We start from the raw sequence: 24,278 nt of genomic DNA on the forward strand, positions 1-24,278 counted from the left end.
ACTGAGCCGGCATGTCATCTTGAAATTTACGAAGTCACCGTAGGCACCTCGTCATCGACAGGAACGTCTCCTCCCACTGAATGCGCATCACCGGAAATCCTGAAATAAATTCATGAATAAGTGCGAGCACCATGACTTGAACCCTGGTGGGCTGGGGATACCACTTCCCTCTAACCATCCAACCACAGTTTATGTTTGCTTTTTCATTAACATTGTATATTTCTTATACATTATGAACATTTTATATATACACATTTAACATTTTCTAAATTCAAGATTAACATTTTTCTAAATACTTTTATGTCCACTTTTTTCATACACATTCTACATTTTCTATATATTAGGGACATTTTTATGTACACGCTTAACATTGTCAAAATAGATTATTAACATTTTTCCATACAGTTGTACATTTTTTGTATACATCGAAAATATATTTTCTATACACAATTAGCATTTTTTAAATGCATGATTACATTTAAAAAAATGAAAACCTATATTGGTTGTTTTCTACTTTACACATTCTTAAATGCATGATTACATTCCGTACGCATCGTGCATTTTTTGTATACACCAGAAATATTTTCTTCTTTACACATTTAATATTTTTCTAATGTGTGATTAACATTTTCAACTTTGTGTATGAAGTGCTTTTGATAATATAAATATTCAAATATTTCAAAATGTCGGTGTCCATGCTCGGTACTATCTCGCTTCAAGCGAGACATAGGTGCGCCCTCCTATTTGGCGCACAGGGCACTGCCTAACACCAAAACACACACTGAGGGGGTGTTTGGTTAAAGGCCTGGGCACCCTGCCTCGAGGAAACTCATGCCTGGATCGAGCCTGGATTGTTGAAACTTTTTACCTGATGATGCTAGCCTGACGCACATGTGTTTGGTTTGTGCCCTGAGCCTGGTGTTGCTTTGCAGCACAACTAATACATAAAGAAATCCACACCCATCAATCATATGTAAAAGAAATAATAAACTAATACCAGGCGGTGCGGCAGGCTCACACAGGCGCAAGACATGAGACGCCTGGCTCAGGCTAATCACGCTGCCAAGTGGCCGGCCAGGCTAATCCTTTTGTCAGGCTGTGCAGGCCATGCTAGACTCGTATGACCCAGGGCACCAACCCAACATGATGCATGCAGGTTTCAGGGAAGCTCCAGGCCACGCAATATTTCATCAAGGCAGCAACCAAGCATACCCTGAATAATTTTTTTTTGAGAAAGACACCCTGAATAAATGGCGTGCTGGTATGGGGACGCGGGCCAGCCTAATAGAGGCCTGTTATGGCTTGCGCATAAGATTTGTACCACCAGCCCGATCAGCCCCTTGTAAATCTGGTGTGTCTGACTCCCAGCAGCGCACAGATGAACATGGCAAGGCAGCATTTTTTTGAGCAAGTATGCTTGTATTCAAATCGTAAAATAATACAAAGTCCTTGACCCATACAAGTACACCCTAACACACCGAAATCACAAAAATATATTAGTCTTTTTGGCTTCTTGAAAAAAGTTGGGAATTTCAAAATAGATTTGAAATTCAAAAATAAAACAATAAATTTATAAAAATGTTCATCATTTTTGAAAACGATCATTTTCTGAATTTTTTTGAATATTTTATTGCATTTTGATCAAAATGCTTCGACATTTCTATGAACATATTTTGAGTTCTGTTGAATTTTCTCTTGCATAAGAAATTTGAATTGCATGAATTTTTTTTCAAATTTATGGATATTATTTGCCTTGATGAACAAATTTCATACTTGATTAACAATATTTGAAGTTTATGATTTTTCTCAAATTGATGTAAAAAAAATTAAATTCAACGAACAAAAATGTTTGTGAATTCGAATAATGTTCAAAACTTGGAAAAATATACTTGTGAATCGAAAATTGTTCATGACTTGCAAAAATAGTTCACAAATTAACAAATGTTCGAGAAATCATAAAATGTCTGCACATTCAGAAAATGCTCGGGGTTTCGAATAGATGTTTGTCAATTCAAAAAATGCTCATGAATTTGAAAAATGTTCATGTATTTGAATTTTATGCACAAATACAAGTAATGTTCACGATTTTTTTAAGAAAATTCATAAAAATCTAAAAATGTTCCAGAATTTCTAAATTTTCCCTAAATTCTAGAAAAGAAAATCATCAGTTGAAAAAATGTTCATGAATTCGAAAAATATTCATAAAAAAATGTTCATGTATTTCGAAAGTTGTTCTGCAATTTCAAATAATATTTGCCAATTTTCAAAAAATGTTTGCAATTGTTCTAAAAAGTTCATGAATTCGGAAAATGTTCACAAGTTCAATAAATGTTCACGAATTTGTAAACATATTCAAAAATTTAAAATTGTTTATGATTTGATGAGAATGGTCATGAATTTAAAAAATATTCATCATTTAGAAATATTTGCCAATTTGAAAGATGTGCCCAAAAATGAAAAAGGAAAAGAAAAACCCCGACAAGAAGCTGAATTAGAAAATGGAAAACGTTAAAAAAGGAAAAGAAATATAAAAGAAAAATGAAAAAGACAGAGAAATTTAAAACTGGAAGAAACAACAAAGGAAAAACGAGAAAAATCGCTATGGTGCAGAACTCTTTTTTTTTAGCATCAGTACAAACACAAGCGCTCATATAAACGCGCATACACTCATCCCTATGAACGCATACACACACACCCTACCCGTATGAGCACCTCCGAGAGACTGAGCCGGCATATCATCTTGAGATTTACGAAGTCACCGTAGGCGCCTCGTCGTCGACGGGAACGTCTCCTCCCACTGAAAACGCATCGCCGGAAATTCTGAAATAAATCCAGAAAAAATCCGAGCACCAGGATTTGAACCCTGGTGGGTTGGGGATACCATTGTCCACCTAACCAACTCAACTACAGGTTGATTCGCGTATGGTGCAGAACTCGTAATGTGCCGGTCAACATATTACCAAGCGAGCGACCTACGGGAATAGGGTTCCCGGCCTGGACGTTCGAGGCTTGTCCGTTCCGTGCTGGCCGGGCCGGCTGACCCGAGCTCTACGCGGCCCGAGGCACGACGGGACTGGGCCGTGCTGGCCTGATCAGGCCCAGTTTCCATCATTTAGTGGATAGGGAGAATGCTCGGTGCAAAACTGCTGCCGATAGGCTGCGGCGGCTGCGATTCTGGATAGGAGCGGCGGCGCGGTTGAGCAAAGGCGTCGGCGCTCGTGGTGCAGCCCCTCTCCCCCACCCCCATCTCTCCGCGACGGCGCGGTTGAGCAATGGTTCTCCCTCTGTACTTCTGTGCTGGGCTCTGACCCCCTATTCCTCTCTGCAGCTAGCACGAGCGAGTCGACGACAGTAAAAAGCAGCGGCGTCATGGGCGATTTTACCTTGGTCACGGCGAGGGGATTTTATAGGTGCTCGGGCACCTCCTCGTCTGTGAGGTCGAGGCCGCGTGGCGCGTACGCCGGCCATGGGGGCTATCCTCGATCCGGCATGGCTCCAGCTCGCTCTTCGCTTCAAAGAAGCCCGGCGTCACCGGAGGTGAGGAAGCCTTCAGTTTCTTTACGGGTGATTTTCCCATCCAAAATTTCATTGTTTAGAGTTTAGATGAAGATGTTCACCAATTTTATTGTTATTAACTGAATGGAAACATGTCTCTATCAACACGGCTTCCTGATGTTTACTTCCTTCAGAGTTTAGATATGTACTAGAAGTGTTTCTGCGCCGTTTTATTCCTAGCATTTCAGACTGAATTTATGCCTCCATGGCTAAGTTTATGTCTCTTTTAACCTGTCTATGCGAAAAAATCAGGACAAAATTACTGAGGCTGTAAATAGGGGAAATAAATAGAAAAATATATTAGAATTGTATCTTCTAGGAAGCAGAATATATAATGAAACTACACCTGGTGCCAACAGACTTTAATTATGGCTTGACGAAATACTTCTTAATTATTGAAAAATCTTATACAATTAGAGAATAGGCTTTCACCCCACTTTATAGATAAAGCCACATGGCCGAATACGATATAAGGTGTTGAGCTAAACCTCTTAGAAAGCTGATCAAAGATAGCTAGACTATACAAGACTAACAACACAAACAAAGCACCAGGGGTGCACTGTTGGGCTGCGCCAGCTTGTCGTCGAGCAAAAGCATGGGAGTGGCAGAACCACCCCAAGAAGAGCCCACAACGCCTGATGAAAAATGACCTCACGACTCCTTGATGAACCGCCGGATTTTGCCACCAAGTCCCACCTCATTGTCGTCGGAGAGGGCCACTACCCTCTCGCTCTGGATCGGGGAGCACCAGCCTTGTCGGTGACCAGAAGGGGACCTGAGACCTCGACACTACGATGTGTATATGACAGGAGGCAAATGAGAGTGGTCACCGTCGGGACCGAGGAGGCCTCAAGAGACGATTCCAACTAGACCAAGAACGCCGTCATGGCCGGAGGAGACCCGCACTCACCAACGACGTCGCAGGAGGGTTAAGACGCAAATGCGCCGCCATCACCAAGTCTGCCGATACGGACAAGGGTTTTCACCCATAGTGTTGACATGGGGATGTAGGAGAACCATGCCCCCTTCCTCGAAGGCTTGTTCAGTTAGGCAAGGTTTGGAGGTTTGAAAGGGATTGAAGGGGTCAATATCCCCCTCAAACCTCCCCAATCCCCTTCAAATCCTTTGGTGAGGGGATTAATCGAACAAGGTCCAAAGAGGGAAGGGACACCTGCAATGTCGCTGGCGCCGGTGTTGAAGCGCTGAGCTTTCGCTCAGTACCTCCCTCATACATTGTTGTGGGACCTTGACCATCGAGCCCACCCCAAGGAGAGGCCCACCACCGCCATGACGGATTTGGGCCTTCAGATTTGGATCAGGGTCTGACTTCCACCGCCAGCAGCAACCTCGCCACGGGGCTAGCCGGAGAGCCGCCTGTGCGTCCCACCCTCCAAGACTGACGCCCCGGCATCCAAGACCCTACACCACCTTCTGTTGTCAAGTCCTTCATCCACCGAAGGACACCCCTGCCTCATTGCCAAGACCAGATTTGGGCGAGAGAGCCGGCCTTGTCGGTAACCTGCTAGATCAGACAAGCGCCGACTGCCGTAGGAGGGACAAGAAGGCTCCTCCTTCCGCATCCCAGGGCACCCATGCCTCATTGCCAAGGCCGATTTTTTTGTGGGAAAGCGGCCACGCCAGCGACCCCCGACCAACCCCGCTAGATCTGAGGAGCGTTGACCGTTGGAGGAGGGATGTGAAGGCGCCTCCTTCCATGTCCCAGGGCACCTTGGCCACCCTCTATGGCCGGAACTGAGGGAAACTAGCTTTTAATCAAAGGCATTACGCTAGCTTTAAATTAATAAAGCCCCAAACAGTAGATACTAAGTGTCGATAGCTTTATCGAAAAAGGCTTTCGCCCCGCTTTATATATGAAGCAAACCACCAAGCCACAACAATGCAGAAGAGTTCACGACACACACACACACACAACAAGAAGTAGCACGGACACACAGGTTCAAAAGAGGGGTTCTGCTAAGGGCACAACTCAACAAGCCCTAAATGAAAAAACACAAGTGGCGAAGCAACGGCTACCAAGTGGCTAATCCGGCTCTAGAGGTGGTGGAGGAAGCGGCAGCGCCAAGTGGAGAGCCATCGCGCGCAGGTCGGCGATGCGAGTGTCGATGGCGTCTCGGTCCTGCGGGCTGCTAAGCGTCCGCCAAAGCTGCATATAGCCACACATTTTGAAGATCACGTCAGTAGCACGTCGGAGAGGCATACGCTGAATCACTAGCTTATTCCGAATCGTCCAAAGCGTTCAGGCGAGCACCCCAGTGCCCAGCCACCTAATGTGGCGGAGCCGCATCGGTGAGGCGATGAGTTCCGCGAATAGGTCGGGGAAATTAGTGTGGCACCAACTTCCACCGACCGCCTCCCGGAAGCAGATCCACAAGAAATGCGCGACACTGCAGGTGAAGAAGATGTGGTTGGAGTCCTCTACCGTCGCACACAATGGGCACATTCCATCACCCGGGTGATTCCGCTTAAGTACCTCCACCCCTGAAGGTACCCGGCCGCGGATCCATTGCCGGAGGAAGGTCTTGATCTTCAAGGGCAGTCTAACCGTCCAGATCGCCGCGAGGGGTTCTGGGCCCGGAACTGCCGCGATAGCCTGGTAAAGCGATTTCGTGGAGAACCGACCTGAAGGCTCCAGGCGCCAGGAGATGCGGTCGACTTGTTGGTCAACATTTGGTTCCTGGAGCGTAATACACTCAAGGAGCTCGTGCCAAGCATCAAGCTCTTTGGGGCCAAACGGCCGACGGAAAGCAAGGCGCCCTAAGTCAATAAGGGCCACCTCGACGGAGATCCTAGGCTCTATCGCGGCGGAGAACAGGTCCGGGAAATGCGCCTCGAAGGCAAGGTCACCTGGCCATCTGTCGAACCAGAATAGGGTTGAGGCGTCGGAGCCTACCGCGATGGAGGTCCCGATACGAAGGACCAGGAGCAGTTGGATGACGGACTGCTAGAACTAGGAGCCACCGGAGCGTTGGCAGAAGGCGAGGGGCTGTCCACAGAGATATTTGTTCTGAATTATGTCAAGCCACAGACCTCCCTCCCCGTACGCGATGTGCCATAGCCAGCGTGTGAGTAGGGCGATGTTCATGCGTTTGGAGGACATGATCCCGAGCCCGCCCTAGTCGCGCGGCTTATAGATCTCAGGTCAGCGGACCATGTGGTACTTCTGCTGATCGCCCTCCCCCGCCCAGAAGAAACGCGCCTGAAACTTGGCTATCTCATGATGAAGGGTCTCATGAAGGCTGGAGAAGCTCATGATGAACAACAACAAGCTAGATAGCGAGGAATTAATGAGTACTATTCGGGCCGCCTTGGACAGCCACCTACCCTGCCAGGGTTTGACTCGGTGTTGTAGCTTAGTCACCGTTGGGCGCAGCTCCGCCACTATCAGCCGATAGTCACTAATGGGTATCCCTAGATGGGACGTGGGGAAGGAACCCAACTGGCAATTAAGGCAGTCAGCAATACTCTGGCATTTGTCCGGGCCGTAGCCGAGAACCATGACCGTGCTCTTGTCGAAGTTAATCTTGAGACTCGACATCTGCTTCCAGCAGATGTGGAATTTCGGATTTGTGATGTCAACCGCGGAGCCTTCCACCATGATAATGGTGTCATCGGCATATTGTAGGAGGGAGACCCCACCCCCTCCTACAAGGTGAGGGACTATACCGCGGATGTGCCCCGCGGCCTTGGCCTTGTCTAGGATGGTGGCGAGAGCATCGACCACCATATTAAATAGAAAGGGGGAGAAGGGGTCGCCCTGCCTAACCCTGCATTGGGTGGGGAAGAAGGGGCCGATCTCCCCATTGATGTTAATCGCGGTACGACCGGATGATACCATCTGCATGACCTGGGTAGCTCACCAATCATCAGACCTCCCGAAGGAAGGGCCAATGTGCCGTGTCATAGGCTTTATGGAAGTCAATTTTCAGGAAGACCGCCTTCTGGTTTTTGGCGCGCACCTCATGAAGGACTTCATGGAAGACCAAAACCCCATCCAGAATATATCGGCCTTGGATGAAGGCCGACTGATTGGGATGGGTGACACGGTCGGCCAGCGAGGTCACCCTATTGGCGTACCCCTTCATCGGGATGTGGAAGATCATGTTAACCACCGTGATCGGGCGAAACTGGCGGATGTCTGAGGCCCCAGGTACCTTGGGGATGATGGTGATGATCCCGTAGTTAAGCCGGGTTAGGTCAATGGAGCCCACGGCCTTCGTCAGCTCTCGGTTGGCCAGACACCGTCACAATGCCTTCGTCTCTGTTGACACTACCTTCGTAGAAGGCCCCCTGCCCTCTCACCCTAGATCGAAGGGTGCCACACCATCGGAAGGAAGAGCATCCCACCCGATAGCATGCATGAGCACTTATGGATGGCTTGCCAAGGGAGAGAACATTGAGGACGACCACCTCACACAAATATTTCGTTGTTAAATTCATTCGATAAGCGAAGTAACTAATATTGATTCAACTTGCCATTACCCCTTGCTGAAGCCTAGTGTATTTTTGTCCATTTTAAGGGCATCCTTCCTAGAAATTCAAAGGAAATTTGTAGGATTAGAATCCTTATGAATTTTTTTCAAGGCTTGTTTGATTTGTAGGTTGAAAATCCTTGTGAGTATTTCTTATGGTTAACTTCAAACTCATTTCGAAGGAAATTTTTATCGAGTTCAACCTTTTGGAAACTTTTCTATGTCTATTACAACTTTGGCACACACATTATCCCTCTGAAATATTCTGTGTTTTTCCGGTGCTACAACTAAACAACTTGTAATTCTTATTCATGTGGTTAAATTCCTGTAGGAAAGGACATATCATCACATCCAACTCCTGCAATTTTCCTATTCTTGCGAACCAAAGAAGCCCTAAAGGAGGCCATACAGTTAAATTTAGTTTGTCCAAAGTACAAAGGGATTTCCCGTAAGCAAAACAATCTTCTTGCCTGCCACTTTCTTCCATTTTGTATATTATATTTTCTGTAAAGTTTGCGACGAACAATATCTAATTTACTCATGCTTTCGATTGCAGAATTTCACATTAGTCTAATTCTTTGGAATATAAGCTTATTGTTTGAGGTATGTATATGTCTGTTGTAGGGATGCCTGCAAAAAATTGGACGAGGTACTGACGTGGAAATATTTGGTTTAAAGATTGCCAACTACAGAATGCACAGGGCATTCAATTTTGAGTGTTTTGCTTCCGGCGGGGGTGGATTTGGGACTGATTTTACAAATAAGAAAAGAGTAGGTTCCCTCAGTCTTTAATTTCCCCCTCCCCTACTTCTGCTTAGCCGCAGTGTGTTCCATCTTTGACTAATATAATTATTAAAAAATACGGGACTGCATTACTTTCTTGCCCTATATATTAGAGGTTCTTGATTTTATGAAATTCTCTTTACTGGGGTCCTACATCTTATTCATGCTATGTTAAGAAGTTCGATTCCTTGATGGTCTACTTTGCCTTTGCATTATCACCAGATTAAAAGCAGGAAGAGGGCAAAGGATGTTGTGCAGGACCCAAGGTATTCAAACTTGCTGCAACTGATTTCTTTCGTCACATTATGAACTGACTCTGTCCTTGTTGCCACTTATGGTTGTGGTTGTCATCACATTTTTTCCATACCATGTACCTCTTGTATTATGTAACATCTAAGTACATCTCAAAATTCTAATGGAAAAAAGTGCATAATTGAATTTTCATGTAACATTTGATATATGAGTATTTTCACCAAAATCTATGTACGTAAGTTTTAAGTCGGCACCACAATTATACTATATAGTATACTCTGGATGCAATGGTGCACGGTTCTACTAATGTTTCATGTTAGACATGGCTAAACAGCACACCCCTTTCCAAAATTGACGCGTTGGAGATTCCAGTCTCCTTCACTGGTATTAGTTGCCGAAAACATACTTATTAATGCTACTGTATGACCCAACTCATTAATAGTCACAGAGGCAACAAACAAAAGCATTGCAATAAAAAAAACGTAGCAATGCATTATGATTATTTCATTTGTAAGGTTTTCTGAAACTGACCAGGTTATTCTAAGTCTGAAAGATATGGAGAAACACAATTTTCATGTAATCCCCCTGCCCATTAGTGTGGAGGCCCTTGTACCCAGGTGTATCTGTGGTGGTTAGTCCCACATAGAGAGTTTGGACAGGTTTGGTACTTTGGTCCATCGTATATACCCTTGTGTTTTCTGAAAATAACACCTTTGGGTTAAATCTTTTACACACATTGTGGAAGAAAGTGTAAGCGGGGTGCAATCCATACGTGCACTCCCATCCCACTTGTGGGCGGGTATTAAACAAATTTTAACATTTAACTAGGGTGTTACAGGTGATCCTGTTCATCTCCCGTGTATGCTTGTGCTGACAAGCTCGTCAGCCCTTACAGGGTGAGGGAAAGTTGAGTTTAATACCTTGATTCGTTAGTGTGGATGCCCTATTGACCTTCATATTGTTTTCAAGTATGTTGTCCAAATATTTCTGAAGACATTAGAAGTCAAAATTATGAAAGTTTGATTTTACCTGTGTCCAAAATGGGAGCTTTTAGGGAAATTTGAGGTATTTAACTCTTAGGAATATGTCCTCATTTGAAACATTATTTGATAATCTTTGAAGCTCAACTGTTTTGTCAGCCATTATACAGAATTTAATGTGCAGATTAAAGTGTTAAATATATCTTAATTGTGAAACTGTTCGGCTACATACCACAATATTGCTTACATGGGGTCGGCCTCTTGCCAACAACTTCGCTCTGTTTATCATATCTGTTCTACCTACGGGCTATAGCTCATTTGTTATGCTTACGTGTTAGATCTGGTTCTCAATACAATTTAATTTGTAGATTCCAGAACAACCTATACAATAAATTGTATGTAAAAATATCCTGGTAATTCAAGGCCATGATGTATGAAGTTGTGATGCATGCAGCTAAACTCCAGAAGTTTGGGTTCTTTCTCTCTTCTTTTTGGGCTTCAGATGTGCCTTGTTATCTTCTATGTTGACAGAATCTGCAGCTCAAACTAAAGACTTTAATATTTTTTCTTATTCATATCGGGCTATACTTCATAGTGATATTTAGTTTAATTTAGTTATGATTTTTTTGGTTATTCATATTATTATCAACAACTTTCTTTTGATGCAGCAAGGTAGCATCTGCAGACTCAAAGAACCAGGAACAGTGTGAGTGCACTTCAAATTTTAGTTTCATTTGTAATTATTGTGTGGCAAGTATGTTACCAAGATTGCTAAGTGTGCTTGTCTAGCAACTTGAGATATGTGTTGTTTTTTTCTCACCACATGCCCTCACTAAAAAAAAAGGGCAACCTGGTGCATGTAGCTCCCGCTTGCGCAGGGTCCAGGGAAGGGTCCGACCACTTTGGGTCTATAGTACGCAGCCTTTCCCTACATTTCTGTAAGAGGCTGTTTCCAAGACTTGAACCCATGACCTCATGGTCACAAGGCAGCAGCTTTACCACTGCGCCAAGGCTCCCCTTCACCACATGCTCTCACTCCCTTACTTTTTTTACTTGTGGGCCACTGGGCCCATACTTTGTTTCCTGGAGTTAGTATCAAATAATCAACATACAATTCCACAAAAAAAGCAAGCATTGTCTAAAAAAAAAACCCGAAAAAAGCAAGCATCTCCCAGTGCAACGTAATTATTGATGCCAAGAAAGGGAAGTGAGAGTTAGCATCGGATGGCCTTAATGCTGTGGTTGGCCTTATGGAATATTTGTATCTTTCTGTGTTTTCTTGTACTGGATTTTTTCCTGAACGCGCATCAATATATTAAGAAGAAAGGGAGTCTAAGCAGAAACATACACACCTGTTAGGGTAGGGTTTAATACATGGCCTTCACTGAGGAAAACAAAAAGAAAAATGACCAGCGGCCTATACAAACAAAGGCTATGGCCAGATGCTAGTGCTACTGAGGCCTTTAGCCCCTGCCATACACCACAACTTGGCCTCATCCCTTATATCTTGCATAATGACACTGAAATTATGAGAGGCCCCCTTAAAGACACATCCATTCCTATGCTTCCATAATCACCAAGCGACCAAAATTACTAATGAGCCGAAGCCTTTGCCGTATTGCTTGACAACTTGCCGTGAAGCTTGACGCCGCCACCTGGTAAAAACAAAAACAACATCCTTTGATCTATATATATAAACAAACTTATTTTATGCATTTAGCCTTTAATGTTTTTTAGATATGATTTTATTGCCACTTCACCCACCGCTGACACTTCTCAATACTTGGACATTTACGTTTTCAGGGGCACCAGAGTTAGGAATTGGAAGAGAAAACAAATCTGATAAAACGGTCATGGATAAGAAATTTCTGGAAAAAGTTGAAGCTGTTCGAAGGTACTCAATAGTTACCTCATGCTATAGTGAGTGAAAAGGCAAATCCATTGTTCAACTGCTGCTGCTTGAAAGTTTGTGAGCAAGTTATTGGATACACGAGATACCGAGACTCGATATGATATGGAAGCAAGAGGTTCATAGTTAAACTTCTGTTTGGCCAATGTGATGAAAAATATAAAAAATGTAGAAGAATGTGCTGCGTTTCCCACTTTTCCAACCCACACCTGATTTGGCTAGTGTCTTTTTAGCATGCCGCGTTCTTGCACGACTGCCAGGATGTAGACTATAGTTTTACAGCCATCCCATCTCTGCCTACAAGCCCAAATGACCACTATCATTTTGTATCGCTGGAAATTTTGGTTGAAACTGTTGTCCGTTGTGGCCTTACATCATGCCATTCTGCTGGAAATCTGACAGAGTGGACCCACCTGTCATTGTTAGAGCCTTTATGGCTGGGCTTGCGCTTGAGCCAGGGTTTTTTGCAGCTCCCCGAGCTTCCCTAAATCACCCACTGCCTTTCTGCTGTGGGAGAGGTGAGGGCGCTGTTGTTGATTTCCGCCACCGCCCTCGCGTCCATCTGGCGGCAGCTCGCAGGAGTGGGTGAAACACAGAGGATTGAGAGTGAGAGGGCAGAGTGTGGGCGATTTGAAGAGGCTCGGGCGAGCTGGCGATTTGAAGAGGTTCGGGCAAGCTGGCTAAAAAACTGGCTCTAGCTCAAGCCGAGTCAGAAGGACTCTGACAATGAGATGGAGACCCATTCAATGATATTTCAGTTAAAGGACTAGGCAGTGTACTTTTTTTTCTTTGCTAAAGGTTAGCCTTGGGGTGTTAGTGTTAAAATCCCTCGGAGCTATAGTTTTTTGTTACACCCTCCCTCGAAGGTGTATATATTTTTTCTTTTAATAAACTTTTACTGCCGGGACCTCCCCTACAGTTTCAGTTCAAAAAGGAGTGTTTTGCTGTAATTTACTCTTCTTTGAATCTAATGTTTTTATTCATGTTCTAAGCTTGGGGCTTCTGTTGTTAATATGTTCTTTTACAGGTCTGCACTTGATAAAAAGAAAGTTGAAGAGAACAAAAATTATCAAGCTATTGATTATGATGCTCCAATTGAATCAGATAAGAGCACACTTGGCTTTGGTACAAGGGTCAGTATACATGTACATCATTTACGTGTTTTCACTATTTGGTAGCTTCCATATCATGTACAGCGGAATTTCTCTGGCAGGTTGGGATTGGCATAGCTGTTGTGGTTTTTGGACTAGTCTTCACTTTTGGGGATTTCCTCCCTTCTGGAAGGTGCTTAACATCTACTACACTAATGGACTACACATTTGTTACTTTAGGAAGTAGCAAGTGAATGTGGTTTGTGGTTTTGGACTAGTGTTAAGAGTTTCTCTAGGAAGTTTTTGAAGTACTGAATGTGTTATATTAGATATATTTTTAGTCAGTCTGGTTTAGCTTAGTCCAATCTGTTTAACATACATTGTACGTGTGGATCGCACTTAGCAGGATGTGTAAAGTGTAATTTACAGACAATTAGTTACGTTAGGAAGTAGCAAGTGATGATTTAGAGTCTGATGGGCCAGTACATTTTTATGCACTAGAATATTACTATCAAATACTTAATTTATAGAGTACTATTTTTGTGTTTGAAATATCTAGTAACAAATCTATTGTACAATTAATTGATGACAGTTTTGGAAATACAATTACAGCTTACATCATTTTTCTCTTACATGTGATGCTGGCAAGTAAAGTGATTCATGTATGAACAAAGCTGTAGGTCATAAGAGAAAAATAGTTATTCTATTTTGCAGTTAAAAGTTAGACTTTTCATTGTATGCCTATGTACATAATCATTTTCTTATGAGGAACTAGTGGACCACATTTGTTACGTCAGGAAGTAGCAAGTGAATATGGTTTGTGGTTTTGGACTAGTGTTAAGAGTTTCTCTTGGAAGCTTTTGAAGTACTGAATGTGTTATATTAGATATATTTTTAGTCGGTCTGGTTGAGCTTAGTCTAATCTGTTCAACATACATTGTACGTGTGGATCGCGCTTAGCAGGTATGTGTAGAGTGTAATTACAGACAATTAGTTACTTTAGGAGTCTGATGGGCCAGCACATTTTTATGCACTAGAATATTACTATCAAATGCTTAATTTATACTATTTTTGTGTTTGAAATATCTAGTAACAAATCTATTGTACTATTAATTGGTGGCAGTTTTGGAAATACAATTACACCTTACATCATTTTTCTCTTACATGTGATGCTGGTAATTAAAGTGATTCATGTGTGAACAAAGCTGTAGGTCATAAGAGAAAAATAATTTTGCAGTTTAAAAAGTTGACTTTTCATTGTATGCCTATGTACATAATCATTTTCTTACAAGGAACTATACTCCCTTGTTACAGTGTTAGCCCTAGCAATGAAAGCACTGTGGTTAACAAACAGCTTTCTGAGGAGGAAAGAACAAACTATAAGGTACCCCCCACCCATCCACCCAGAAAATATTGCTGACTTTTAAATATATGAACCACTCCAGTTACAGCGAATGTTACAGTGTATGTGTAGTATTACCCACAAATTGTTCATAAAAGGTTTTGCTTTTGAAAAATAAAACCATGTCCATGTCACCCTTATAATGTTTTATAGCCATGTGATTTTCTGTCGCAAGATGTAGCTCAATAAAAAGGAAGCATAAGCAATCAGTCTAGACAGCAGGCGTACTGCGTAGCGGTCATGGCCATCATCTAAGTATTCAGAATTGTAGTAAAAACAAATGCCATGCTTAGAAACAGTTGTGGAATGTGCTTGCTTATGAGCTGTATACTTGTATTGATTTGTATTGTACCTCTGATGTTTCATTTCGACACAAAGGGTCAAAGAATTATTTTAGCCGCAATACCAAAAATATCTAAGAAAATGTTTTCAGTTCAGTTTGGTACTTTGTTATTGTATTAAGATATTGTCAATTGTTTTGATTAGAGGGCACTTGAAGGGTACGAAGAAACACTGACCAAGTCGCCTAACGATCCTACCGCTCTCGAGGTGAACTGTTATTTCCTTCTTTCTTTTACTTGGGTTATGCATCCTGTCCTAGAACTTTCTGCTCTTACCATGTGATTTCTGTCCACATTGGTACTTCATTTGTTATTTATTGATGCAACTTGCATAACAAGACTCCTCATTATAATTGTCCATGAATTATAATTGCTTAGTTAGTAAAAGTTTAATTGGCCACCGGCGATTACTGGCCTTACTGGTGTGTCTTGATGTTATTTGGGGGCAAGAATACAAGAGGAGTGGCCACCCAAGGTGCACCCTGTTCAGGCTGCACCAGATGGGGCGCCCATGCATCACCCCCCCCCCCCCCCCCCCCACCCCCCAGTTTGAGAAAAAAAATTCGTCTCTTTCTCTCTCCCATAAATCCTACCACCCTCCTCCATAGCCTCACCGCTCCCTCTCCACCTCAATCTCTGCTGCCGCAATCACCATGGGCGATCTTGTGGATCATGATCTGAGTGTCAAGTATGGTGAGCAGCAGAAGCATCGCAATGCTGTCTTCGACAATGCACAGCCCAGTATCTTCAGTTTGCTCGACACGATCAAGGTCGAGGCTCGGTCATGGGCAAAGGCAGGGGCGGTGGGTCTTGGTGTACTACTTCCGTCGATTGCTCCTTAGGCGCGTGGAGTTGTAAATTGGAGTATTAGTCCGGTCCTGGGCTTGCACAAATCTTAGTCTCTATCAATGCATCGAGATGCAAGTTTTTGCGTTTTCTTGAACAAAAGATCTGTATTCTATATTTGAGGGTGTCCGCATCTATACAAGGAGACCCTGGCTGTTGAATAAAGCAGACAAGAAGTTACCCTAATTTCTCCCGTCTCTTCTCTGTCCTCTAATCCCAGCGGCACCACCCTCCTCCATAGATGCAGTATGCAGCAATACATCCAGCCCAGCTGCACCTCCCTCTCCACCTCAATCTCTCCTAACCACGGGACACCTTTTTGTTTTGTTTTGAGAAACCTCGTCACGAGGGCAGGGGGTTCCTGCATTTTATCAAGAAGAAGAGAGATGATCCCCAAAACCTAATATTCTCGGTTAATCAGGGAAAACCGAGTGAAAACCCAAAAAAAGAGAAGAGAAAAAAAGGGAAAAAAGACACTAGAGCTTGGGGATAGGGACAAAGACAAATGGAACATCAAGGGACATTGTCTGAGCCAGACACCAGAGCGCCAAGGCCCAAAGCAATAGGGTGAGGCTCAAGTGCAACCAAACTGACCACCGCTCGCCGGAGAGAACTCGTCCATATCGAATGACGCCTCTGCCTCAACATGGGAGCATCAAGGTCCATCTTTCACTTCCTGGCAATGACCGCCAAAGTGCTCAACGCCGCGATCACTTGTGGTGAAAGCGGTTTTTTGTACATGACCACGGGACACCTGGCATGCCACCTTTGGTTGGGATAAATTTTGGCAGTTTCAGGCCAGTCATATGCTAGACTCCATCATATTTACTCCACTTATCTTCTAGTAGCACTACCTCGCAAGCTAGTGCTTGTGTGGGTGAATTGTACGTATGACCCCTTTTTGGAATGCAATTGTACTATTTTCTTTATCTTGTTGAGATTGATGTGTCAGAAAGAAAATTTTGAGAATAATACATGCATATAAATACTTGAAACATTGTGGAAATATTTAATTGAATTTGAAAACTGCCAATTTTGTTCTATGACATACCTGTTTACTTTTCACATGGCCTCACAGGGTGCAGCAGTATCGTTGGTTGAACTAGGTGAATATCAGAAGGCCTCAGATCTACTTGAGAAGCTAGTTAAGGTACCCTTATTTGGTGCAGCTTGTATTTGCTATTTGGAGTTTTTGTCTTTTTAGGAAACGGAAGCTTTATTACCCCAGGCCTCTTCATCACAGATACAACCTCAATTATTACATCATTTATTACAAAGTCACCAAAAAGTAGCCTAATCAAAAAGCCACATAGACCACACAGATCATCATCACAGACTAAGATGCCTATCACTGGGGGGCGCCATTCATGCTGGAAGACGCGCTCGTACCATACTGACCGAGTCCTTTGCATGTACTTCGTCCACTTCGGCGTTCTCCCATTGCGCCCACAGCGTGCGCACATCGTGCACCCATTCGCGTCTGTAGCTCAGTCAGTTGTATAGCAAACTGTTGTAACCAAGCCATGTACTTGTATTTATACCATGCCATTGCACATGAATAGAATTACGAAGAGTTCCTCAATTCTTCTATGGTATTTGAACAGAACAGGGAATGAACTCCGGGTAAGCCACTCGAGCTTCTTGGTGCCAAGCTCCATCGACTCCTTGTGTTGCACTTTCTGTAACAACGTCCAGGACCACAGCCAACTGGTAGACGAGAGCAACACCTGCATACAAGATTGAACTCATCTTTTTGTCAAGCATAACATCATTTCTACTTCCTTTTTCACAAATACAAGATCATTTCTACATAGCTAAATGGGCCAAAAAACTGCTGCAGCCTGACCATAATAAGCGTAACGACTAACGACTTATCTACCCCCTGCAGCCACCTCGGAAATATTTGCAGGTTCTGTCTAGCTTGTGAACTTCTTATCTAGCAGAAATGCACATTTTACTTGATGTAGGTAATCCCTGACAAAGCAGAAGCATACCGCTTGTTAGGTGAAGTAAAGTTTGAGCTCAAGGATTATGATGGGAGTTCTTCATCATACAGGAACTCTCTATCTGTAAGCAAGTATTGATGCACATTTATATTTATACAAAATATATGTTGTCGTTGACTAGTTATCACGATACAGGTTTTTTAACTCTAATACTTTGTGATCAGTCATCTGACAGCATTGATTTTGACGTTCTCCGTGCTCTGACAAATTCATTAGTTGCTGCTAAGAAGCCCGATCAGGTCTGTAAATAAAATTATGATCAAGACATACCTTGACATATAACTTATTTGAAGTTAAACTCTAATTTTGCCCAGTTTGTACAAATCAAAATATCTGCCATATTTTCCCAATTAACCGACCTTAATTTCTGATAGGCAGTCGAAGTAATTCTATCTTGCCGTCGCAAGTTGAGTGAAAAGCGTCAAACCAGGCAACCTGATTTGGAGGCTGCAAATGAGAATGGTGCTCAGGAGTCTCGAGATATCGATCCTATCCAAGTATGTTGTTTCTCTCATCACAGGATCAGCTGTTACTAATATTTTTGTAAATTACTTGGTTTTTAGCAGAGTTAGTGAAGCTTTCTGCTTAAAATATTGACAGCATACATGTTGAACTGTGATTCATAATGGGATAGCTAGTGTGCTGAATACAGCCAGAGGGCGTGCTGTGAGGAATTTGATAGGCATAGACTTAAAAGGTGCAGTTCCTGGCCAAAGCCGTCAGTATGACAAAATTCCACACGGCTTTACCTGGGCAGGGTGCAAGGAGGCTAACATCGGCAACTCTCTGGTCAATTGGAGCTGCGTCTGCTGCCTTCTCGAGCTAGGCGACCTAGGCATCCTTGACCTCGACAGAATGGGATGTATCTGCGCCCTACATCTACATGGCTTTGGTTCAGCAAAACCGGCCCATCCAAGCCTTGGAACGAGCTTGCTACTCAAACCTCATCCTCAGAGCATGCCCTGTTCCACACCTCTACCTACACCAAGCTGGGTAATAGTTAGTCCTGCTGGTTTTGGTCTGAATGACGGCTTGACGGCATGCGGTGTCAAAAATTGCACCTGACATCCTTGCCAAGGTCCCTAAGCGTCAAAAGAAGTCTGCACCATAGCACAGGGGCCATAACGGGACTTGGATCGATGACATCCCTGGTGGCCTTTTGCTGCCAGAACTGCAACTGTTTCGTGCTGCTCTGGTGGGCTATGGCCGCAACTGACCTTTCCGATGAGCCAGATTGCCTTATCTGGCGCTGGACAGTCTGGGGTCTAGTCCGCCTGATTGCTACAGGGCGACCATTCACGGTTCCATCTGCTGTCATGCTTGGAAACTAACTTGGAAGTCTTGGGCTCCATGGAAGGTGAAAATTTTCTTCTGGCTGGCTGGTATGAACTGCTGCTGGACAGTGCAGCATCTCGCTCTCAAAGACTTGCCGCACAAACCAGCTTGCTTATTCCGCGGCCAAACCTTGGAGACAATGCAGTACCTTTTGGCTAACTGCCTGTTTTCCAGAGTGATCTGACACGAGGTTCTCTCCTCGATTTGTTCCACCTTCGGAGGCCTCGTCCCTGGTGAAACCCTCGTTGACCAGTGGCTTGAAGCTAAGCAGAGGGCATCAAAAGAGAGGCACAAGGGCCTTGCTAGTACTGTGCTCCTCACGTCCTTGATGATCTGGAAGCACAGAAGCGCCTGCACCTTCACAATGCACACCCAAATTCTCGTGTCCTCCTCAGCAACATCATTCATGAGGGTTGTGAGTGGGTTAGAGCGGGAGCCACCCGGTTGACAGCGGCCGGCCTGAGGGCTGGGATGTTCATTGATTTCCCGAGCAGTGTTTTCATTTTCCTTTTTGCTCTACCCGTTTGGGTGTGTGATTAACTTTGTTCCTACCTTTTCAATACATCGAAACGCAAAGCTTTTGTGTTTTCTCGGAAAAAGATATGTTTTGGTATATATGCCAATATGTATGTGTAATTGCGTAATTGTGTATTAGTGTAATTCTATCAAGTTCCTCAATTCCAAATTTCCAACCCATATACATGCGCTTCTCGATACCTTGCCACCCTCAGAGGCCAACTAAGTTTTCTCGTGGCGACGCAGAGACTGGCCCATGATTTCCTGTGCCTTGTTCCCACAAACACATTGTTATGGTGCTGCTAGAAGGAGGGCGCAAAAGGGCCGTTGTTATGGTGCTGCTAGAAGGAGGGCGCGAGAGGGCCAGCCGGGGGCCTTTTTTGCCCACGGCCGGGCAAGAGGGAAGGGATTTCCTTCATAACAATTTGGTATCAGTTAGGTTCGGTTCGATCATGTCTTCACCGCCGCCCAACCCGTCTCTTCCGCTGCCGGTCACCTCGTCGCCTCCGGCGACCACCACCACCGTCGCCCCGCTCGTGCCCGCGCTGGGATCCTCCGTCGCGCCTGCCTCCGCCGTCCTCACCCCGGAGGTGTCCGGGACACTGCGGGACCTAACCCAGGCGGTCTAGGAGATCCACCTGTTCTTGGCCGGGTCCTACAGGCCGCACCCGGCTGCGCCGCCACTGCGCCGCCGTGGCTGCCATGGCAGCCGCCGCACCAGGCGGCCTCCGCCGCGCTCGTCGATCCACCGCAGCTACCATCCACCGCCACCATCGCCTCCGCCGCAGCAGCCACCGTCGGTCAGCTCCGGCCCCGCATCGACTGCGTTGGCTGGAGTCCCGATCCAGCAGATCAAGTTCTCGCCGTCGCCGTCACCGCTTCCGGCTTGGATCACTACCCGCCACGTGGCAGCAGTGGTGAGGCTGCAGGCTGCTGCGCGTGGCCTCCTAGCACGTCGGCGTGTGCGGGAGATGCGTGGTCTGCAGCTGCCGCTCCTCCCAGTTGCACTTCGCTGCGCAAAGGATCTCAATCTCGTCCGCTGCGTCGAGGATCTTGGGCATGCTGTTTTCCCCACGGACAGCGACCTCAAAGTCTGCGACATCGGCGGTTGGGGGGGCGCACCCCTCCTCGTCATTCTCCATCCCAAGCCCTCCACTCTTCTCTGTGCGGTGCAAACCAACAGCCGTCCGGCGGGGAGAAGGCAGGGTGTCACCGACAGGAGCGCACCGCGTAGCACCACTGCATTCCGCCGGCCGCCGCGAGGGCGCCTCTGCTGGTCGCTCTTGCGACCACTTTTTAGGTGGCCATACACATGCACTCCTTTTGTCCAGATGGTGTCCATGGGATCCAGGTGACTGTACACGTGCACGTCCGACGTGCGGATGGTGTCCACTTTTTGTTAAGGGGTCCAAAATAAATCGTCCCAGTCCATTTCAGGTCGAGAGTAATAAAACAAGCCTAGATGTAAAAGGCTTGTTTTTAGGTGTTAGGTTTGTGTTGCGTCGAGTCAATGGTTATAATTTGGTTAGGCTGCAGCTCGAGGACAAGCTGCATGTCCAGGTGGGGTGTAGTGTTAGAGTACGTAATGGGCCTAATGGCCTGGGCTGGCGGTATAGCCCGTTAGTCTTAGGGTTAATTAGAGATAAGGGTCGCTTGCTTAGGGGTCAAGTAAGCCTTGCTTGGGAGTCAAGTAAACCTCTCTATACAAAGAGAGGAGATGTATCAATCTAATCAAGCAAGAATTAAGAAGGAAATCCCTTCCCTCTTGCCCGGCCGTGGGCAAAAAAGGCCCCCGGCCGGCCCTCTCGCGCCCTCCTAGCAGCCACATAACACACGTGGGCCCACACACCAACTAAATCTACCGATGCGGTGATGCATTGAGCCAGTGTCCTCGACAGCCAATACTGCAGTCCATGGCACAGACCTGCTGCTATCCGTTCCTCTCGAGGTGCACCTACTCTCCTCTGGCCTCTCTCAGGTCGGTTGGTTTGTTGTTGTCACAAAAGAAAATAAAACTCCACATGCCCCACGCTTGAAATCCTGGTGCGTCTACTGTAGCACTGTTTGTTAGGACAATCTACTTTGAGTTACTGACTGTTAATATGGGAGTTTAGAGTGCTCAGTTATTTTAATGTGCTATCACAGGTTGACCTGCTTCTCGGAAAGGCCTATTCTGATTGGGGCCATATCAGTGATGCTGTTACTGTTTATGATAACTTAATCACTGAACATCCTGAAGACTTCCGTGGTTATTTGGCGAAGGTATTGATAGAATGCATACTTTGCGCTTTACCTTGGAATTTGGAACTTTGAATTGTGCTTTTTAGGACAACATAAAGAGTGAACATCAGCTATGTCCTTAATTTTTCAGTAGATTCGACATGCCAATTCATTATACACAATATTAACAAAATAAATAAGGGGGCATATCTAGCCATGGACTGGGGTGCATGGAAGTTAGCTATCCACGTGCCAGAACCATGACTAGGTTCGAGATCTTATGGATTTCAACTCTAGCCTACCCCAACTTGTTTGGGTTTGAAGACTTTATCGTTGTTGTTGTTGTTGGAGATATTTAGAACATACTATGATTCAGCTATTTGATTTTACCACTAAGCAAAGTCACTACTTTGAATAGTTGTGGACTCTCAGTAGTCTAATCTTGACCAGTTATTTGTTTCTACTGTGAAGTGACGGTATACATTTTGATTTCACTTTCACAGGGAGCTATACTGAAGCAAAATGGTAAGGCAGGTGATGCAGAAAGAATGTTTATTCAGGTATTGTCTTCGTTTGTGATATCTCCTTTCAAGAGCATGTTTCGTTTTTGTTTGTGACATTACATACCAACGGTTTCAATGTCTACTGGCCTCAAAATTAATTACTACTCCCTCTGTAAAGAAATATAAGAGCGTTTAGATCACTACTTTAGTGATCTAAACGCTCTTATATTTGTTTATGGAGGGAGTACAAATCAGTTATGGTACCTAATAACACCCAGAAGGATAGAGTTGAGTTGAGCACTTCACCAACACTTTAAATTGCAGAAGAGGGGATTTCCATTCCACTTAATTGGGGCTACCTCTAAGGACTGGCCAAGCCATCTGTAGAACACTTCTTGCCTATGTCTGAATATGCTATTTTAGACATATATAGGTCCATCGGTGTCGAAGTGTAGGCATATTACCGTGCCCTTGGACCATTTATACTATATAACAGGCCCTATGGGCCTAGGTATGCAAAGCCTTTGGGGCTCCTAATTAAGCATGGCAAGCCTATCTGACTTGGAGAAGAAGTAACGGAGAGCCCAATCCGGGAAGGATTCTCAGTCTACCACCACCTCTCCAGTCATACATAGAGAGGCCAAAGACTTGCAAGAAGACCAAGTTTTAGAAACCCCATGACTAAGCAAAGATCTACTTTCGTTGTAATGAAGCCACCAAAGTTCTCAACTGTTAATTGTAAATTAATATGCTATTTAAACATACCAGTAACAAGAAATGATTAGACATCCGCCTTAAGTGACATAGTTTTCCATCTGAGGAATAATCAAGAGAATCCAGTGTCTTTCCATCTTCAGGATGCCATTTGCGACTAAATTTACTCCCTTCCATGCAGGCCAAATTCTTCGCCCCAGAGGCAGCAAAGGCACTTGTTGATATTTATGCACAGAGATAGTCCACGAGAGGCAAAGGAGGAAAAGCTTTCGTTTGAGGTACCAACGCATTCCTTTTATTGAAATGAGGTCGTCCTAATATGTTAATATCACAACAAAGGGGTCAAAATTACAGATGTATGGCATATCCGGTGGACTGCCTCACTTCACCAAACTTAAGCTGTCGTGGACTGTTAGCACTTAGGACATTACAGGCGAGGGCAACAGTCCATGTTAAGCTTGTACTAGAAGATAAAGCAGTCCAAGTGAAGGAAGGAAAAACCAATAGGAGAAGAGCAAGAGTTCGAAGGGAAGGAAAAGAGTTTGAGAAGGGAAGGAAAAGAGTTTGAAAAGGTTTTGGTCAAAGTCTTAGGACGCATATATAGTTCAATCGGTTAAGTTCAAAGTTCAGTTTGTGTCTGCTATTCTGTTCATGTTCTAAAAGGACAAAAGTTACGAAAAAGTGGTTACTCTGCTTGAGAATACTCCCTTTCATCAAGTATGATGTTCCATTGAAACACCAATATGTAAAAAAGGGTTCAACCTATTGAGGTTTCTGTAATTCGCCACCGCCGAAGGTATCCTATGTCCAAGTAAATTGGGTACCTAAAGACTACTCTCACCGCTGAAGCCACACAAGATTAACTGATTAACTGGGTTTGCATTGAGAACCGGGAACATTTTATGCTACAAGGATGTACCGGCATAACGTTTTATGCTATTGTATAATTCAATCACGGGCTTTCATTTTATGATTCCTTTTTTCAGTCTTAACCTGGTTGACCAACTTGCTCTGTTTGAAATTTCATAACGGCAAGTCAGAGGCACTTGCAATGTTGTACTCGTATTAGGCAATCAGTCTTCATTAGAAGACGGATTGTTGGTGACACATTTTTCATAGCTTGGCTGTCAGTGTTTCAGCTCATTTTTGTGGTATGGAAGTATAGCAAATCATGATTTTGAGGTATTGCTAGAAGGAAAAGGAAAATAGGGCAGGGCTGCAGGACCCCGCTTCGTTTCCAAGTATGGTCAGAGACGTTTGGCTCTCGGGGCCATGTGATACCTATTTTCATACAATTCAAAACCAAGTTTATTTGGAAATTAAAAAAATATGTAC

At 44.4% G+C, this 24,278-nt stretch overlaps 1 protein-coding gene across 2 annotated transcripts; it reads left to right on the forward strand.

Moving 5' to 3' along the window:
• The first annotated feature begins 3,129 nt into the window (after positions 1 to 3,129).
• On the forward strand, positions 3,130 to 23,913 carry LOC123190368 (uncharacterized). Of its 2 annotated transcripts, XM_044602995.1 has the most exons (19): positions 3,204 to 3,221; positions 3,329 to 3,537; positions 8,377 to 8,493; positions 8,670 to 8,816; positions 9,051 to 9,094; positions 10,729 to 10,766; positions 11,864 to 11,954; positions 12,997 to 13,102; positions 13,183 to 13,253; positions 14,375 to 14,444; positions 14,949 to 15,011; positions 16,728 to 16,799; positions 17,617 to 17,718; positions 17,820 to 17,894; positions 18,030 to 18,152; positions 21,652 to 21,768; positions 22,230 to 22,286; positions 23,125 to 23,221; positions 23,298 to 23,913. In XM_044602995.1, exons 4-18 carry the CDS (start codon positions 8,739 to 8,741, stop codon positions 23,182 to 23,184), a joined length of 1,167 nt encoding a protein of 388 aa, XP_044458930.1. In that variant the 5' UTR covers positions 3,204 to 3,221; positions 3,329 to 3,537; positions 8,377 to 8,493; positions 8,670 to 8,738; the 3' UTR covers positions 23,185 to 23,221; positions 23,298 to 23,913. The 2 variants fall into 2 exon arrangements, with proteins under 2 accessions (XP_044458929.1, XP_044458930.1); XM_044602994.1 differs by lacking the exon at positions 8,377 to 8,493 and having other exon boundaries at positions 3,130 to 3,221.
• Positions 23,914 to 24,278: the final 365 nt, after the last annotated feature.

This window comes from Triticum aestivum, chromosome 2A (genome assembly GCF_018294505.1).
Source record: "Triticum aestivum cultivar Chinese Spring chromosome 2A, IWGSC CS RefSeq v2.1, whole genome shotgun sequence".
Lineage (NCBI taxonomy): Eukaryota > Viridiplantae > Streptophyta > Magnoliopsida > Poales > Poaceae > Triticum > Triticum aestivum.